Raw genomic sequence first — 20,222 nt, forward strand, 5'->3', positions numbered from 1 at the left:
ATGGAAATCGTGTACATCATTGTTCTTTGTATGCTGCTGCTAAATGTCCATCTTTGCATATTCGCAGACTCTCCCATTGGTTGATCTTTATCTATAAATCTCTCCTTGGGCTGGTTCCATCTTATTTATGTGTGTATATGTGTAAAAACCACAACCAATACAGCCTTCGTTCGCACAATATCATACAATTGATTGTCCCAAAAATCAGGAAAGAATTGGGGAAAAAGGCTTTTAAATATGCTGCCCCTGCTTCCTGGAATAATCTGCAGAAGAGGTGGGGTGGGTTGTAACATATTTTAGAAGTGTTACAACATCCCCTTACATAAAACTAAGAATAATTTATTAATTTGAATCATTTTACAGCACACCTAGGCAGTGGTTAAGTGACACAATGCACACAATGCATTCTGGGATGACATGTAGCTGGGGAGATGCAGCAGATTGACCCGGAACTTATACAGAGCTCATTCCCTCCACAATGAAGGGATTTCCGGAAGTGGTGTCAGATGTTACCTTGGTTACATAAAGGCAACATATTAAGAGGTTAACCCACAGGCTAATGCCATCATCTCATGTTTTTATTTCACCTTTCAACTGTGATTAGTCAGATTTTTCTCTAGAGGAAACATTTAATCACACATTGTTTAAAGTTGAAGTCACACATACAGAAAGCAGCACGTCATTGTTTTTGAAAGTTTTAGATGGATAAAAGGATGTTTTCTTGTCATGCTGAAGACGCTATAGTGGCACATACTGGCACATGTTTGGAGTAAACTTTTTGGTAACACAGAAACACCTTCAGTTAGAGGCACATGAGGCTGGTTTTTGCCTTCAGAGCATAGCAAAAACCTTCCACAGGAAGTGAAATTAAGTGGGCAGTAAGGAAGAGTAAGTAAGTGTACAGCAATTGGTAACTATAGGATAGTAGTTTGATTGGCAACATCATTATATTACAAAAATCACCAACAGTAAACATTTCCTGTTATTGTAAATGTGAAAACAAATAAACCCAGCGCAAATGTAGCCATCCTTCACAAAGTGCTGCAGTTTTTTTTACAGCGACTTGCTATAAACATCGTGTGAAGGTACATATTATATTCATAATTCTCTATTATATAAAAAAATTTAAATGTCCTTAAGTCCCTGCAAAAATTTGAATCATCTTCATCTGATATCTCCAAAGTATGATAAGGACACGCATGCAGAACTTGCAGTAAGTTGCAGTAACAGCGGAGGGAGATATTTTATTTCAAGCCTACATGAAAAAAATCACAGGAAAGTGTTTAAACAGACATTATGAACCTATTTACATATATAAATATATATTATTATCTGCCCTGCTTAATCATTTCTGGTGATTAAGGACATTGGAATGTACATCATATGTTTTTTGTTCACTACTGACTTGGTGGCTTTAATATTATTATTATTATTATTATCTACCCCTGCTGGTGATGCAACTTCTGCATGCCTGTCCGTTTCACTTTTTGGAGAAGCAAAGTGTGAAATGGATGCAGTGGACCGGTGTGTCTTGTCCCGATTCGTGATTGAGGTGTGAGACAAACGACTGCTGGTCCAAGTGCGTCAAAACAATGATTTTATTAAACACATGTGTGAAGGAAATACACCATCACAATCCTCAGCATAAATCCCCCAAAACAGCATACTTAAAATGTTTTTATATGTCAGGGTATAACGCCCCCTCATGCATCAAAGCAGATACATCACATGCATAAGTTACAGTAACCACAGCTCTTCTGCTGACAACCTTTGACACACACTCAAAAAGACATTTTCTTCGTCTCCACGCCAGGTGATCTTGATCTTCTTATTCTCGCTTATCTCTGGAACATCAGAAACACATTCTACAAAAACTGTTGCTTATGCAGGCACAAAATGCAGTTACAAGCAAAATATGTCTTAACTCTAACCTAGAAATGAATCTATATACTGTCTGTATATGCAGGCGAACTGTCTCGACATCACTCGACTCTGTCTCACCTCTCAGCTCACCAGATAAAGCTTGTAACCTCTTACCAGACAGAAGGCCAACTCTTTCATAAGCACATTCTTACAATATATGTAATAACATGCTTGAAACTATATGTGTAATATATATTGAATAAATGTTTTAATCAAATGCCACTACTCAAAGCTTAATAAAAAGGATATCAGAGAATAAACATATTAAAATGATATAAAATGATATAATCCCCACAGTCTGTTATGTTTTCCTATGAGACTGGGTTGTATGGCTACAGTAGCTCTAAATGAAGCGTTATAACATGTTAAATATCACAATTATTCCTTTAGCTTGACCACTTACATTGTTGTGAAAAAGTATTCGCCCCCTTCCTGATATCTTACTTCTTAACATATGTGTCATACTTTAATGTTTCAAATCAAAAACCTTTTAATTCTACACAAACCAGAGAAAATACAAAATACACTTTTTAATTGATGATTTCATTCATCAAGGGAAAAACATTAACCAAACCTACCTGATACTACGTGAAAAATACTGGCAGCCGCCAGTGCTAACCCTCAGTTTCCTAGTAGATGCACGGTATGGTGTCAGGCCGAGCTTATTTTGCTTGTGTAGTGGCATAATACAAGGTTACCACTCTTGTGTCCTGGGTTCAATTCCTGGTGGTGCAGGTGTTTATATAACGTCCTCAGGGATTAATGAAGAATTGCAATTTTTAAGATATTACAGTGCCTCGTTCTTGAGTTATTGCATTCACAAACTTTGGTGTCCACACCACCCGACCACATGCCTGGCCGGTGGGGTGACAACGATACCCCATCAGCCTTCTACGCTTAAGGGGTAAAAAGCAGTTGCCGCTAAACCTAAACTTAATAAGAGCTTGTGCGACCCTTGGCAGAAAAAACTGCAGTCAGACATTTGTGATAACTGGCCATGACTCTTTCATATCGCTGTAGAGGAATAATAGCCCGCTCTTATTTGTAGGATTGTTTAAATTCAGCCACGCTCAAGAGTTTTTGAGCATGAACGGCAAAAATCGCAATCTGATATAAGTCCAAACTTTTCTTAGGTCACTTTAAAACCTTCACTTTTTGTTCTTTATCTATTTTTTTAAAATTTTTTTACCATTCAGAGGTAGACTCTATTGTATTTCAGACATTGTCCTGCTGCATAAGCCAAGTGTGCTTGAGCTTCACAACCCAAAGTGATGGCTGGACATTCTGCTTCTGAATTTTATGGTAGAGAGCAGAATTCATGTTTCCATCAATTACAGTAAATTGCTCACAATGTGACATTACCAGCACCAACTTTAACTGTCAGTATAGAGTTTTTATTTTAATTTTTTAATTTTAATAAAATGCTGAACAGAACATTACATTCTATTACTTTTTAACACAGGTATGGTTTGCTTTTCTTACCCTAATAAATGAATCATCATTATATATGGAAAAAGGAAGACTGATGTTAAAAAAAAGAGAACAATGAGTACATGTTTAATTGCTTTGAGCTGTGTGTATTTGTGAGTCTACAGGATGACGCAGCAGCAGGTCTCTGGGTAGTCGTCAGCACTGGCTTTGCGCTCGTTGCCGTACACGTAGTAGACGTAGCTCTTGTCTTTCCACTTGTAGTTCACCTGAGTGATGGGAATCAGCTCGACCGCCTGCCTCTGAAAGAGAGAGAGATGGAGGGATTCATATTGAAGGAAAACTTTCAACAGCATCAGAGCGCGTCAGCTTGAGTCAGAATACTTTAGCTTAGCATTGACTGAAAGCAGGACTAAAGGAAATGAGCACTTCTCTTAGCCACGTTTCAGATTTGTATTAATCTTCAATCGACCAGCTTCAAACCTTTATGTCCTTTTCTTTAACAAAAATTCCAACAATTAATTCCCCTTTTTTGACTGTTTATATAACAGCTAACTCTTCATCAAATCATTCAAGATGGCTTTAGTTATCTTTATAGGACACCTTATCTCTTGAGCTTCTGTAGCAGTTGATAACTTGAGTAATTGAACAGTCTATTGATTTTTCTATTGACTAACTGAGGAATCAGTTAAGTTAAATATTTTGCAGAGCAAAGCAATAAATTGCAGAGTAACACAGGCACACCAACACAGGCTGGCCACTGAGGGTGACTACACTATAGCCTATAGACTCAAAACAGAAGTCTAAAGTAAACTTTGCACATTTTCCTTGCTGCTTCAACTACAAATAATGGAATTTCAGCTCGAATCAATTATATTTCAACTAGAATTAACTGCTGATGGAACAAGGATAACTGTTTTCTTTCCCTCCACTACTGGAGAAGATCTGGATAATTTCTCTCTTGAGCTGTGTGTCGGCCTACCTGCTGCAGAATCCTGGAGGTTTTGCCATAGTTAGTTTGATGTTCTTTGATCAGACGCTCAGAGGCCTGAGAGACTGCTGGGTTTGGAAAGCCAAGCAGTGGGTAGACCTGAGAGAAGAAAGACAGAGTATTCACACAGCTAACCCCAGCAATGTGTTTTCCTTCTCCCCAACCTTTCCTTTACATTTATCTCAACTACACCTGTCTGAGGTGAGTTCCTGCAGTGGCTTTATGTTTAATTTATGGAGATTATTTCAACATTTCGAACATAGAATACAACATTCCAAATGACTGTGTGAAACTACTGAGATGTAGTTTTTTGTATGAAATTTTGGTATTTAAAAAAAAAATCTTATTAGGATTCAAAGTGAAGCTACGTTGTGTGTGTGTGTGTGTGTGTGTGTGTGTGTGTGTGTGTGTGTGTGTGTGTGTGTGTGTGTGTGTGTGTGTGTGTGTTTACCAGGTTCTGGCTGCTCTTGAACAGCTCTTTCCCTTTTACTGAGCGCAGGTTATCACTCTTCAGACCACAGCTCTGCTCCACCAGATGATCTTCCACATGGTTTTTCCTAAACACAAACACACAGATATGAACTATATTCCAGAGGTGGGACCAAGTCATTGTTTTGCAAGTCTCAAGTAAGTCTCAAGTCTTTATCCTCAAGTCTCAAGTCAAGTCTCAAGTAATGTCAGGCAAGTCAGAGTCGAGTCTCAAGTCACTGGTGTAAAAGTCCAAGTAAAGTCTCAAGTCTGAAACTTTGAATTTCAAGTCCTTTCGAGTCTTTAAAAACCCCCCGAAAAAAAGCATGTTGCAGTTATATGCTAAATGTAAATATTAGACCATGTAACTTTTAAATCTGTGTTTTTCTCAACACATGACAAAGTAGTGAACTTAGAAAATATACACAAATTGTGAAATTGCACCTCTTTAAAATGCAGCTCAATTAAACCTAGCTCCAAGAATAATTTTCACCGACAGTTCTGAGATAAGCTGCATGTTATTCTTGGATGCGGTTGTAGGACCGGCTTTAAAATCGCATGACAAAAATATCATACATAAATAAATGATTTTTTTTTTTTTAAATATCATTTAAAAAAAAAACTGCATCACCAACGTAGCCTGGAAAACATTTGCTAGTTAGATGAAGTCAGCTATCTCATCGTAGCATATTTATATGCATATTTATAATCATACGGTTCTTGGAGTGAGTGCACACACTCATGAAGTTTAGTAACTTCAGGTCACTGCAACAAGCCCAGGTACAGTTTACCGACGGATGGGTGCAGGACCTTGAAATGCACCGTGTAGAAAGTAAAGACCATCGTACGTATCATAAGTTTACCAGTCTCACAAATCGTCGTCATAAATACACATTCATTAACCGTTTATTAATAGGACCTTTAAGCTCAATGGTAATTAATTAGCAGTGGAAATAACTTCTGGTTCGCATCACAGAAATGTAGCAGTGACAATAATATTGTATGCTGTAATCGTACTGGACAATTAGTGATACAAAACAACTGTTTTACCCTGTGAATAAAAGTATATGTTTTTGTCAATGTACCATAATAACAGAAGCGAAACGCAATATTGTGTCAGGACAATTCACTATTTATGCACAATAAACAAAGGAGCATAGCACGACAATTTCTGTTCAGCGCCAGACTTGCTTGTAACCTATATCACCAATTATGTTATGAAAATGACGCATTAACTACAACAGCAGACTGACCTTCGTGTAAATGCTTGGAGCAGACTAACCTGTGAGCTGGAGGGTTCTGGGACGTTATATTTGGTCTTTGAATGGCTGCAATCCAGTCGCCTCTTTGTTACTTCAGAAACATGGCTCGAACAATTTCTCTTCAACGACGTAATCCGATAACAACCGATCTCTTTACCCGTCGGCTTCCCGTGGCTGTCATGCGACCGGCTATTGCAGTTAATAATACAACAGCTTCTTGACATTTTTGTGTTTCTTTTTATCGCTGTATAACTGATTTTAATTGAAAGCCTGCGTGCGCTAGTACCGCTTGCCACGAGTTCCCAGAATCCTTTGCGGTTCTACCCGTGAATGACGTCACATTTTCAATCTCTATATAATATGCATGTTAAATTTTATATTTGGGGTAAAATATCAAGTCTTTTCAAGTAAACCGGTTCAAGTCCAATTCAAGTCCCAGGTCATTGGTGTAAAAGTCCAAGTCAAGTCACAAGTCTTAGAACATTTTTTCAAGTCAAGTCTAAAGTCATAAAATTAATGACTCGAGTCTGACTCGAGTCCAAGTCATGTGACTCGAGTCCACACCTCTGCTATATTCATGTTGTATCCATCAAATATAAAATACAGATATAACACACACTCTACATCCTGATGAATACAATATTACATGAATCAATCATTTCAAGTTTTAACCAATCAAGTTTCTACTGTTTTCAGTTTAAACTCGCAGCATGTAATTTTCATCTTTATTGACTAGAGGGCACCAAAGCATCACTCAAAAAAAACATTTATTCTCTTCCGCTTATCCTTAGCAGGGTTGCATGAGTGCAAGGGGAAGAGGTGGGGTACATCTTGGACAGGCGGCTAGTCTGTTGCAGTTCTAACACAGAGAGACAGACAACCGTTCACACCTAAGGGCAATTTAGAATCACGACAAGTAACTGCATGTCTTTGGACTGTGAAAGGAGGCCTGAGTACCCACAGAGAACACTCCACTCCACACAGAAAGGCCCTGACCAGATTATGGAGATGAACTCAGGATCTTCCTGCTGTGAGGCAGTGTAAGCCACCACATCGGGGGTTCGAATCCGCTGAACGGCTACCCTGAGGTACCCCTGAGCAAGGTACCGTCCCTACACACTGCTCCCTGGGCGCCTGCTTAGTGGCTGCCCACTGCTTCACTGAGTGAATGGGTCAAATGCAGAGAAAAACAAGTAATTTCCCCACGGGGATCAATAAAGTATACATTATTATTATTAGTGACTGAATATAATGGATTTGCAACAGTGCTTTGAATGTTCATGAAACCTGAATTTCCTCAATTTCAGGATAAATTACATCAGATAAATCTCTGTTGTTAATAATATTGGGGTGCCCACTGATCAAGAATTTTTTTTATTATCATTCAAATATGGCTTTCAAATTTAATGCTAATCCTCACATATTTTTACATGCTACATACTTTTACTGATAGTAAAACGAAACAATGACCATGTGTAATTTCTTCTCTTGTTTCCTTATTTGATTTTTAAAATTTGTTTATATTGTATGTCAGATATCTGCAGAAATATATGGGCCTCTTAAGCCTTTAAGCAACTCTGTCACTGAAAGATAAAATCTTTGTTTTCATAAACTGGTTATTCCTCAAGTACAACTAAAACCGTGGGCAGGGCTCGTGTATTATCCTTAAGGACTGGACCCCATCAGTAGTCTGTGGAAGATATTTAATGTTTTCTAAAATTTCAGTGGAAGTACCTCAAAAAATATTTAAGGTGGGAAAAAAAAAGAACCAACTAATTTGCATTGACTTTTCAAAGCCTTTTAAAACATCTCCATGTACCATTTTCCTCTACATAATTCATGAATATCTGTCAAAACAAACAGACCTCAAACAGAACCTTAAGTATCCTTAATTAACTCTGCAAGTATCCAGGACATGTAGCATAAAATTGGCTTCAAGGGCTTTAGAAACAAATTTAAACTGTTTAAAGGAGTTAAATTGAGTTCAAATGTAAGTGTCTTTATATACTTCTGCAACCTCCTCCAGGACCATTTGAATTTTTCAAATGACACCTAAAACACACTTGAAGAACCCAATCTTCATACAGGAATCATAGCAGTGGCGGCTGGCCCATAGGGGGCGCTCGGGCTCCGCCCCCCCAAATGTGGAGGAGTAAAAATATATATTTTTAAAAAATTCATCAATGATAGTTTTACTATGTGTGTGCCCATATACAGCCAGGCGTATTTTAACATTTTCACCAGCTGACTCATTAAAGTTCAACCAACAAACTGTGTTTTTCTTCTTCTGGGGCGCTCGTCAAAGCGCCCTTGATATGCAGCGAAATAGCCTATCATTAAATGGTTGCCAGGGGAAAATAATAAATATTTGACCTATCAGCGTCGCTGAATTAAATGGTTTGGGGGCGCTTAAAATTGCGCCCCTGCAGAAAACGCGCGAAGATTTGCTGTTCTAGAATTTTACCTCAGTCAGTAGCCTAAGTGAGCTATAAGGTCAGAGAGAGACGATGGCAGCGGTATTGTTAACGGTTGAGGCACAGCCTCCCCCAAATTCGGTTAGATCGCTTCTAACCTACCCTTTTGCCAGAAGGACAATGGCAGAAAAACTGCAAGTTAAAGAGTTGGGACCTGACAAGCCCGAAATTCAACTAACCCAGGCAACGAAGGAGAAGTCAAAAGCATACAACAGGACTTTTTGTCGGAGTTGGTTCCAGCGCAAGTCGTGGCTGACAGGCTGTGCATATTGATTTATATGATGCAGCCGGCTTTATATTGTTGCTTGATTACACCACACAACATTGGATTGATGTAGCCTAAGTAATGAGTAAGTGGACACATTCATTTTTGCTTAAAGGCTACTGGATGCTAATTTCTTTCGCTTTCTACCTGTAACTTATGTAGCTAGAGGAAAGCTTTCTGTTGTGTGTTGCCATCTAGTGGGCATGAGGTATCACTGTATGAGTTAATCACCTAGCAACAAATTAAAATTGTGTTGTTTGATGTACTCATTAAATGGGTCATTTTAGTCGATATCATAAAAATTGCCCCCCCTGAGATTTTTTTCAGGAGCCGCCACTGAATCATAGGAAATATAGGAACACTGAAACTGCTGTTGTACTTGTACTCACCATTCCACTTTCAGCTCAATGTAGGTCAGCAGTTGACGTTTTCCTTTACAGGTTTCACATTGCTTTTTCCCACTACCATTACACTTTGTACACCTAAACACACACACAGACACATGACTCATTATTTTTGGTTACTTATAGACATACACATTTTTTCCCAATTTTTTCTTTGTTACTAAAGTCCACATTGAAGTGAATAAAATCATTTAAATATATTTGACTCAGTCTTGACCATTGTCGATTCTCTAGATTTTATTTTAACTTTAAAAAAAATCTGATATTTGTTTATTTTGTCGATATGTGTATGCTTATTTTGTCAAGATTGCTGCTCATCTTCAACCAGGCTACACTCATAAAAGACTTTAATTATCAAATGTATTTTTAAAAGTTTGTTAAATAAATAAAAGTAACTTATGATTTCACATCCTGCTGAACATTTTTTGACTGATTTCTTCCTTTGCTCATATTTATTGGGCCAGATGATCATTTCTTTACAAAAAGTTATCCCAGTTATTGTGGGATAACTAGATGGCAGATGGGAGCAGACAGATGATCAGTTGAGTCTGTAGCGTCAGATAGAAGAGCAACAAATAGCAACAACAGCATTTTATTTCACTCTTTAAATTGTTAAACCCTTTATTTTATAAAACATTAATATATAAAACAATTGTTTAATGAGGCTTTTCTTGCTTTTGTAACACTTCTACTTTTGCTTTTAATTTGAGTAAAATAAAGCATCATTGAGGACATGAGCAGAGATTTAAGCAGAAAATGAATGGACATGCAGAAAAAGAAGAAAAAGTGATTCATTCGGTGGACTCTTGAAAAGAAAGAGAAAAACTGCTAAGGAAAAAAAATAGGCTAAAGGTTATGACTTTGGTAGGTTCTGAGAAAATGACAGACACACAAGTAGCCCAGGAAAAACATGCTGCAGGGCATTTCAAGTCTCCCAGAGGTGTCTCAAACCACCTGAAATAAACTGACACTGTCCCACGACAGTACTGATGACATGACTCTGTGTGTGTGTGTGTGTGTGTCTGAGAAGGGCGTTGTCTGAATCCATTCCAATTTTCATTAAGCCATTCAGCACCACAGCTTCAGAATAAAAACTAAAGTTACTAAATAAATAGCTATTGTGATTGATCAACAGAGAGGACCATACGAATGCCTGAGTGAAAAGCTTAGCTGTTAACTGACTGTAATTCAATTCATTATTCATGTTAGAACTTGCAGTCCATAATGCTGACAAAAATGTTATGAAGCCTTTTTTTCACAAGTTTATAAACCCTCAAACTCTGAAAGTCTCATACTCTGCTCAGGACATGTAAAAGAGTCACCTCATTTCCTGTATAGAGAAAAAGTCCATCATCATCCCAGCTGGCTGTTTTCTGAGTCTGATAAGTAGATATCTACTTCGCACAGCTCACCAAATAGTTCTAAGCGGAAGTGGGGTTTAAACTGTGTATTGTTGCGTTTGATTGGATCACCTGTATCTGAAGGGGAAAACATGAGGTAGAGGCTCCATAGTATAGTACAGGGGTGTCCAAACAGTTTTATTAATAGAAATTCACCTATAGGGGCCAACAATCCCTACTGACATTATTTTCTACACGCTCATAACCCCAACATTTTCATGCAAATATGATCTAATCAAAATGCAATACATTAAGCTGTGTTTTTGACTTTATAATGTTAATAGTGAATAAATTATTTGAAAACACAAATTCAAAATAATCAGAATCTAAAATTTATGAATTTCAGGAGACAATTCTTGTACTTGCTTGCCAACATTAAAAAAAAAAAATGAATAGGAGGTCTGATCCCAATTTATTAACACTGAATCATTTCAATTGTAATTGTTTAATTCAGCATATCATTATTAGTTTGCATGTTTAAAAAGAAAAAGGTAGATGAAGATAATACAAAATGTAAGCTTTGAAACTGGTGTTTTTTCTGTTTTATTTTCAGTTTGTGTGACCATTCAGTACCTGTCTTTGCCTGTGCCATTACAGTGAGTGCAGGCTGGATCGGACTTTGCCGCACCATTACACATCGGGCAAGCTTTCTACAACGACACAAATAAGCAAATGTTTTAATTGTACCTTGATCAGACTTTTCATGTCTTATTATTTACTATTGAGAGTTTCCTTACTTTTCCACTTCCACTGCACTCCTTGCATTGCTCAGTACCTGCTGCATTGCACGTGTGGCATTGCTAAACACAAACACACACAAAAAAGATAAAAATGAGTAAAAGGTAAAAACTTTTCAGAATCACACTGATGGGGAGTTCTCCTTAGATTCCTCACACACAGTTTGTGTTCATGGTTTAACTTCTAATTAGAGCTCCAGCTAAAGTGAAAACTACATGTGACTATAGCACTGACACCTCGTGCTATGTTAGCAACCAGCTCATTCAGGAACTCAAATCTTCACAGATTTCAAGTATCCCATTCTTTAAGTATATATATCTTCAAGCTTAAAGCTCAGAACTAAACTGCAGGTAACCCAGCACTTTGACAGATAGCTTTTGTTATTCAGCCACCTTGACGGAGGACGTGTAGGGCACCCGGATCTTCTCTGTGTGGTCACTGAAAAGTTTGGGGGGTGTGGCCTGGACCTCCCATGGTCGTGGAGCGGGCTGGGCGTAAAAGTCAGCAGGCTCACCTTTTAAATACACGAGATCACAGAAAATGACAGTCAATAAACTACTAGTATAGTAAGTTACTGCATTGTCAGGTTTACGCAAGGATTAATAAAAAAGGCATTTCATTATTATGAAAACAAAAGCAAGTGTTTCCAGGTTTAACTCTTTCAGGTAAAACACTATTGATTAATCAGTTGTTCTGGAGTTTGATGCGTAATAGGCTCTGAGTATCACACTATCGTTTTTAATCCCTCACAAGGCCATAAACTTTGAGTGTGGTCAAGAACAAAGTGAAAAATGTGGTTTGGTAACAGGAAACAACAAAACTCTACCATCAGATTAAAAAGCATCCAGCCTTGCTCTATAATAACAGAACATGGTGGCTCAAGGAAACAAATGAAAATGACCATTTTAATGGCTCCACATCAGATTTGGATTTAACAAAATGAAAATGTGCGTTTACCTTCATGTGGTTTGTGGGCCCAGTCAGTTGCCCTGGACTCAGTGAATGTCTCCAGACGGTACTAAGGAACAAAAAAACAGACTTTACTGAGAGAAACTGGATTTGCTGATAACATTAATAATTGCTAATTTCTCTATATTTCACACCAGAGTGAAAGTGAAACATAAGTTTCTATGCATCATGTGCAAAAAGCTGGACATGTTAAAATAAAAGCATATTTGTTGTGTCAGATGCACGTTATAGGCGTTATGATTTTATTCACAATTGAATGTCACTTTAAGGTTTTTCAGGTCACATGTCAGCCATGTGCAAGTTAAGGTTTGTTTTAAAGTGATGTGAAACAGTTTTTTGAACTGAGACTGTCCTCTTTGACAGCACATCTTTGCCTTTATTTTGTCTCTGCATGCTCAAGATGTCATCACTTAGAAAGACTTTGTAATAACACTGCTCATGCAGCTATTGCCTGTCAGCCTGGTACTGTATGAGCCTTCAGTCTGTTTCTGGATCAGGAAAGAGTTGTATTAATGCACATGTAGAATGAGAAAAAACATCTTATTGTCAAAATAAGTATAAGATGGAGACAAATGGGGGTGAAAATATTGAATAACAAGAACTATTTTCACTCTCACTGTTAAAAGTGTAGAACCTGAGATAGTTGTGATATTAAATCCACAATTTGTTTAAACTTGTAACATACAACGTATTTTCAATTTGGTTTCATATAACTGGGCATCATATTACTGCATAACAAATTTTGTGGTAAAACCAGTATTTGGAACCGGTATTCCATATTCTTTGAGCTACTTGCAAGAGTCTTGAGGGTGTGATGAAAAGTTCTGGCAAACTATTACTTCAGCAGCTCTGGACACTTACTAAAAGCCCTCAAGTTTTTGAGCAAAAAAAATCCTTACAGAGGTTTATTCTTAACAGTTCATTATCATTCAATTATGTCCTTTGGTCAAATGTTTAGAAAACTATGAGTACAAACAGTTCAAACCAGTCTGCTGCAGAGATAGTAAAAGCAGGTAACTCAGTCCTCAGCATCACTGATGCTGACAGCATTATAAAAAGGGAACATTTAATCACCCTAAATGTGTTGAATGGCTCCATGGAGGTGATGACTCCCTGAGTGACTGGTGCGTCACCGTAGCAGCAATGAGACGACACAAATTCCTTTAAAGCCTCGCGAGCTGCATTTTCAGACAGAGAGGGGATGCTACAAAACACATAAACTCTGTGTTAAACCAGAATATTCTACTGATTGTTGAGCAGCTGGAAGACACAGATAATATGTCGTACCTCCATTCAGGATTTTCAGGGGCGGGTTGGGGTGGAGCTACTGGCTCCATGGGCATGGGAGGAGGCAGGAAACCTCCTGTATCAATGACAAATTTTCAAGTACCAGCAACAGCATTAATGTGAGGAATTATGTGAACCGGGCTTTTCTTACCTCCTCCTGGCACAGTGCCTTCATAGCCTGGGACATTGCCAAACATGTTGGCTTGGGGTGCCATGACAGGTGGGTACATAGCTGGAATAAACAAGAAACAAACCATTGAAACCAATATTTTGGATGAACTTAAAAATTTTCATTCAAACTAAAGTTCTAACCGAACAGCTTAGGAGGTTTGGGCCCTATACCACGAACCTCGTTCAGCAAACATGCAGAACTAAAAGTCGAAAAGAGAAAAGCCAGCTTTAAATAAGCTTGGCCTAAAACAACAAAAAAAGAAAAAAAAGTGACATTTGATAACGGTGTAACACAATGTCACGCATCACTGAATGCAGGCAAAACAGAAAATACCTCGACATTATAAGTACAGTGTTGACTTTGGCCACATCTTAATTTTTTTCTAATCTTCACACAGATTTTTCCCTTTCTATTTATTTTTATTTGGAATTATTAATTTTAGAAAAATGATTATATCCATCTATGGGAATATCAGTTCCTACTGACATGACAGCAGAATAATGGCTCAGAAAACTAAAATTAAGATTACATTTACATGACACTTTCCCCTTCTAAAAGACTCAAAACTTGCCAATGTTCCTAAAATTTAGTTCCGATGCTTTTGAGTAATTTTGAGTAAGCTAGCATAATTTTAACCTCAAAGGGGATTTTTTTTCCTTCATGTTTGTATACAAGAGAAACTGCTTAATAAACAAAATCTATATGCGTTTTTTGAAAGCTTTTTACAACTTACAGACTTTGTTCAAATGCTTTTGCATATTCGTAGTGTTTCCTCCCTTAAATGAAATATCTACTTTGCAAGTATTGCAAGTTGCCCTGTTGTCTTCCGTTCTCGTAAAGTATAATCAAACTTTTTAGTGTTTGAGCCGCGTAGGCGCCGTGTTTCCTGCCAGGTAAATTACTTTTTGCTGCCATCCTCTCCTCCTTGTAGGTCCTCGCAGCGCAGGATTGCCGCTGCTAAAACTAAACAGAGCTCCCTGAAAGGCACAGCCAATCACATTGGCTATATTTGTCACATGATATAGGACTCCAGTAGAGAACGTAATTTAACTCTTTCTGCACCGCTGCGTGAATGAGAGGTTGACAGATCGCTTTTTAAAAAATTTTTTTTTTTTTTTAATTTCTATCGGTTTTGTTTTTCTTTACTCAAAGAGATCAAATTATTGGTGGGGACAATTCAATAATCGCTGGATATTGGTGGGGACATGTCCCTTCCGTCCATGCCAAATCTACGCCCTTGCATGAATTAAAAGGAAATGTATCATATTTCACATTATCTTCCTTCAGAAGACTCATTCATCAAACTGGTTAAACAGTGACAAGGTGGAACATGACAATTTTTTTAGATAAACTTCAGTTCATACAAAGTTACATTATGTGTGCAGCTGAACAAGCCTGATCCTGCACAGAGAAATTTGCGGTGCGAATGAAAGAGGGTTCTGCCCACGCTAGCGTTAGCTATTCCAGTAAGATTAAAACAAGCATGTTAACCTCACACCCAAAAATGGTGACAGAATATTGTAATGCATCTCATTTTACTTTTGATATTAAAATTTGACCCCCCCCCCCTTTTTTTGTTGTTGTATTAATTGTCATGTTTAAGTCAAATAAATGTAATAAATAAATAAGTCACCATGAAATCACAATTAAGGCAAAATACAGTTAATAAATTTACATATCAGAACAGAACTGTAACATGTTCTCCACTGCAACCCTGCAGGTTTATTTCTGATTCTGTCATAAGTCAGCTGTGTGCAGGCAGGAAAGGACCCAAACGCACACTCACGTCTCAAGTAAACTCAAAAAACACAGCCTTATTTGCTGGCGTGTAGGTGACACAAAGAAAATAACCTAAACTGGAATACTGGAACCTAATCGTACAAAGAGACACACAGGGAAATACACAGCCATGGATGAGGGAGATTGCAATGCTGGACAGAAGAAAACAAAGGGCTTAAATTAACAGGTAATGACGAGAGAACAGGAAACGCACACACACGCAGCTGGGGCTAATTACACACAACGAGACAGAGGATGCAAAGCTAAACATAAAACATGAGATAAGGTACCTTCAGAGTTAGAGAAGTGAAACAAAACATGGCACACACAGACAAGAGAAAGTAAAACCGGAAGTAATGGGAACATTGATTCACAGAGACGCAGACAGACACAGAAACGTGACTGAATGGGGCAACATGGCAGCCAGGGGAAAACAGTATAAAACACGAGGAGGAAATAAGACACAAGAACTCACACAACCTATATAAACACAGACACACAAAGAGAGACACAGAGGCCACAAGGGGAAAATACTAAATAATCAAGGAACTAAACAGGGAATATAAGAAAGTCAAAACAGGACAACTAGGCACTGAAGAATAATAATAAGACTAACAAAGTGGACTTCTACATAAATCATCATACAAAATGACAAAACCCCCCCCCCCCCCGAGATTCACAGTTTTTAAAGTTTCTATAAGTAGAATGGGAGGTAGAGTTTTGAGCGACAGACACACTCTCTAGTTTTAAGATTAGCTTAAGCACTGATTACTTCTCAACTCTCTTTTCTCTTTCACATACCACTATTACATACGTAGTCTAAACCAGCAGTCCCCAACCCCCGGGCCTCGGACCGGCACCGGTCCATGAGTCGTTTGGTACCGGGCCGCGAGAGTTGAGGCTCAGGTGTGAAATGTATGCTTTTCAGGATTTTTATCGGTTTTTAGCGTTATTTTGTTATCATTTTTATCGTTAACTCGGTTTTCCTTGGTCTTTTTACTTGTGTTATGAATAAACCTTCTTTTTTTTTTGGTACCGGTACTAGTTTTATTTTGTTGTATTTATCCGCGACACCTTAAAGGCCGGTCTGTGAAAATATTGTCGGGCGTGAACCGGTGGCGCGAAAAAGGTTGGGGACCGCTGGTCGAAACTACTCGTTAAAAATGCAAACATCTGCATAAAACTACAGGCTTCATATAGGCGGAGGGGGCAGGAACCGTCATCCAGCAATGATAAAGATCTTCAAGTTATAAAACAAGCTATAAAAAAAGCAGGTTAGGTCAATGCAACAACATTAATGTGAGGAATTGGGCTTTTCTTACCTCCTGCCGACATATTGCCTTCATAAAATGGGGCATTGCTGAAAGTGTTGGCTGAGGTGGGCATGAGAGGGGTATATGCAGCTGGAATAAAAAGAAATAAGAAACAAACCATTCAAACTAACACAGAGTGAACTCAAATTCATCTAAGTTTTTTTTAATGCATTAATTAATTATCCTTTTTTTTGGTGGGGCGGGGGGATGTTTTTGCTTAGGGTAAGGTGAACACTCAGAGGATGACATCAACATTGAAGTTTATTATGGATAATAAGTGTTGTGTAAGCTGGGCCTCAGCAGTTGTGGGAAGGGAAATGTATGGTCATGTACCCAGGGCTGGTCTCTGTGGCCTTGGTGCACTCTGTTTAAGAGAGGTCTCCCCTTCCAGAGGGAATTATTCCTTTTTCCCTTATCAAAGGCATCAGTCGCATTTGTTACTTTGATGGACTGCCGAATCTTCAAGAATCTGTCTTAGCTTATCCATCCTTTCATGCATCTATTTTCTGCCGTTTTGGGGGGGTTTTGGTCACTGAAGCAGCAGCCTGAGCAGAGAAACCCAGGCTTCCCTCAAACCAGCTCATCCAGGAGGACACAGAGACACTCACAAGTTAGCCAAGAGATATAATTTCTCTAGCAAGTCCTGGGTTTGCCCTGGGGGTTCCTCACGGTGGGACATTCCTGGAGTCCCAAGTCCTAGTCTGAGCTTCACTTTCCTCCACCTTGTCCCTTGTCAGCAATCAGTCTAACTTCCCTTCTACAGTTCTTAGTATTCTTTAAGATATTATTCTTCTGAGTCATTCTGGTTTGTTTGTTTGTTTGTTTAAAAGTCTTTCAGCCTAATTTCAATAGAGCTGAATACAACTGAAAGGGCTCCTATTTCCCCTTCTACATGTTGTAACAAGAACACTTCAGAGCCCTAGGTCATGGATTGCTTTTATCTACAATGGACAGTAGGTGGAGTCGCTTAGTCCTTGCTCAGGTGCTTGAATGCAGATATGTATGCGGGCAAAATAGAAGCTACTTTAGCATCATAACTTTGATGTTGATTTTGGCAGAGATTTGTAGATGTTTGTTTCTTTTTCTCTCCCATCTTCATACAGCTTTCTCCCTGTCTCTCACATTCTTTCAATCTTTGTGCCGCCATCCAAAAGATGAATGTTACAGTGTAAGAGAATTACAACCCAATAAAATGCATAAACTAACTCATATCAATTATCCATCCATATCGATAGCTATATTAAAATTGAATGAGGTGGTAATGCTGACAATTAACATAAGAAGAAAAATCCTTTTGGCTTTCTTTTACCAGCACCCTTTTAAAAATAAAAAAAAGAAGTTTATTTTAGAAAAAACAGGTATATCCATCTAACAGAGTCATCATTTCTTTCAGGACTTAGGTCAAAGGAAAATCCTAAAACTAAAAAAATATTCACATTGGAATTGTTTCCTCAACAAAATACAACAACCTCTGTTTATAAGTAAAGCTGTTCAAGCACAAATAAATCCCAGAGAGAAAATAAAAACCAAATGATGCAATTAACAGGTTAACTGATATCAGGTCGCCATTTAACAGAAGTTTAGGGCAGCAGGTTGTTTAATTTCAGTGAATATTTAATTTTGTGTATTTATCTAGTCTCAGAATTGGAAAAAAAAAAAAAAAACTTCAAAGAAACCCTAAAAATGCACCTTGCATTTGCTGGAACATATTTGCTGCTGGTAGTCGCGCCGACTACCAGAAGCTCATCCCTGCATCCTTCGTGTGTCCTGCATGGACTCGGTGTCTGTGCAGGGTGACTGCTGTCCTGCTATTTCACTTCTTACCTGCGCTGTTCATTCTGCTGCAGATCAACCACTCAGTAGACCAGCTCGGTTTTATGGTAACCACACAGGATCCGTTGATTTAACTCCGCCGCGCAACCTTCGAAATACATGTAATTAGGACCTCTTTGTATCAGCCCCTACGTCAAATATCAATATCAATAAACTAATGTTTAAACGACTGTTGTCATTTCTATTCCCTCACCAGCAGATTGGTGGTGGGTAAAGGTCTGAGGGTAAAGAATAAATATAAAGACAGAATTAAAACTATTCTTAGTCTACCTGAAAATTTGATATTGGGTCAGAGAGAACAATAGCGGCTCTATTTTCTTCTGTGTCTCCTCTGTGACAGAAAGGAAATGAAGCCCTGCCTCTATCGTATTGCAAACATACCAACAAGTAACGTGTCAGAAGCTGTTTTTTTCTTCTCCAGGCGTGTTGGCACAGCTTTTCTATTCAAGTGAAATTGTTCTCAGGTTAGTAGGAGGCGCCGACATTCCTGAAAAGTCATTTCTCATAATCCGCCCTCGTAGCCCCCCCCCCCATGTTGGACTTTTCTACATGTTTAAGGAACTTTCACACATAAAATCTGTATGCGTATTTTATATTTCGCACGAAATATATATTTCGTAATATTTGTAAGTATTTTTCGGACTCATCTATTCTTCATGCAGCTGTTCACACCGACCAAGCTCGATTTTCCCGATGTTTCGAATCTGAATTAACAGATCTGACCAATCAGAACACTGCATTTGGCAACCAGCATAGCTCAAATCGCGTGCATGTACTGAATATACAATGAAACGGAAATAGTAAAAATAATTTTAATAGTAAAAATAGTTTAAAAACAACAACAACAACTATTTTACCTCAGGCACACAGCAAAATAGGCCTTCTCAGGTGTGTGGTCCCCACTCTGCTAACAAGAGCTTAAACTGCACTGACATCTTGAAATACGTTCAAAAGCGGCCATCGTACAATTTCAGCTCCTGGATCAAAACATAAAATGCCTTCTCTAAGAATCTGATGAACTCAGAATCTCCGTCTTTTTCTTTCCTGGCTTGGGAACATCAGGACCAAATTGCGCAAAAGCGCAACGTGTTCGGTGTGTCTGTATGATACAGGGCAAGTTACAGCCTATACACTACATCAGTGGCAAAGGCGGTGGTAGTAAAGGAAAAGACAGAAAAAATAGATAAACAAAGATAGAAATTAAATGTTAAACAGGATGAGAGGAATAAATACTACAATTATTATACCCACGTCTTAACTGTGGGACATCTTCAAAATGTTTTTCTTGGCGTGGCGACCGTGGCTCAGGGGGTTGGGAATCGCATCTGTAACCGGAAGGTCGCCGGTTCGATCCCTGGGCTCTCTGTCCTGGTCGTTGTGTCCCTGGGCAAGACACTTTACCCTACTTGCCTACTGGTGTTGGCCAGAGGGGCCGATGGCGCAATATGGCAGCCTCGCTTCTGTCAGTCTGCCCCAGGGCAGCTGTGGCTACAACTGTAGCTTGCCTCCACCAGTG

General features: G+C 38.5%; 1 protein-coding gene across 3 annotated transcripts; it reads right to left on the minus strand.

Annotated features, from left to right (window-relative positions):
- Nucleotides 1-1,580: 1,580 nt before the first annotated feature.
- Nucleotides 1,581-19,761, minus strand: LOC120717208 (protein SSUH2 homolog). 3 transcript variants are annotated; one of them, XM_040005107.1, is made up of 14 exons: nt 19,564-19,761; nt 18,698-18,794; nt 16,883-16,963; nt 13,761-13,841; nt 13,610-13,685; nt 13,397-13,526; nt 12,311-12,371; nt 11,746-11,867; nt 11,353-11,415; nt 11,189-11,265; nt 9,201-9,293; nt 4,794-4,899; nt 4,334-4,441; nt 1,581-3,653 (listed from the first exon to the last, which is right to left on the minus strand). In XM_040005107.1, exons 2-14 carry the CDS (start codon nt 18,708-18,710, stop codon nt 3,513-3,515), a joined length of 1,152 nt encoding a protein of 383 aa, XP_039861041.1. In that variant the 5' UTR covers nt 18,711-18,794; nt 19,564-19,761; the 3' UTR covers nt 1,581-3,512. The 3 variants fall into 3 exon arrangements, with proteins under 3 accessions (XP_039861041.1, XP_039861032.1, XP_039861051.1); XM_040005098.1 differs by lacking the exon at nt 19,564-19,761 and adding an exon at nt 18,977-19,111; XM_040005117.1 differs by lacking the exon at nt 19,564-19,761 and adding an exon at nt 18,900-18,928.
- Nucleotides 19,762-20,222: the final 461 nt, after the last annotated feature.

Source organism: Simochromis diagramma, unplaced genomic scaffold (assembly GCF_900408965.1).
Source record: "Simochromis diagramma unplaced genomic scaffold, fSimDia1.1 OVJJ01000320.1, whole genome shotgun sequence".
Lineage (NCBI taxonomy): Eukaryota > Metazoa > Chordata > Actinopteri > Cichliformes > Cichlidae > Simochromis > Simochromis diagramma.

What these genes read in the sequence shown, in the direction of transcription:
- LOC120717208 (XM_040005107.1), bottom strand. An exon ending in AGTGCAGTGGAAGTGGAAAA is followed by an intron (nt 11,266 to 11,352) that starts GTAAGGAAACTC and finishes GTGTCGTTGTAG; the next exon opens with AAAGCTTGCCCGATGTGTAA. An exon ending in TCAAGAGCAGCCAGAACCTG is followed by an intron (nt 4,442 to 4,793) that starts GTAAACACACAC and finishes TTCTTCTCTCAG; the next exon opens with GTCTACCCACTGCTTGGCTT.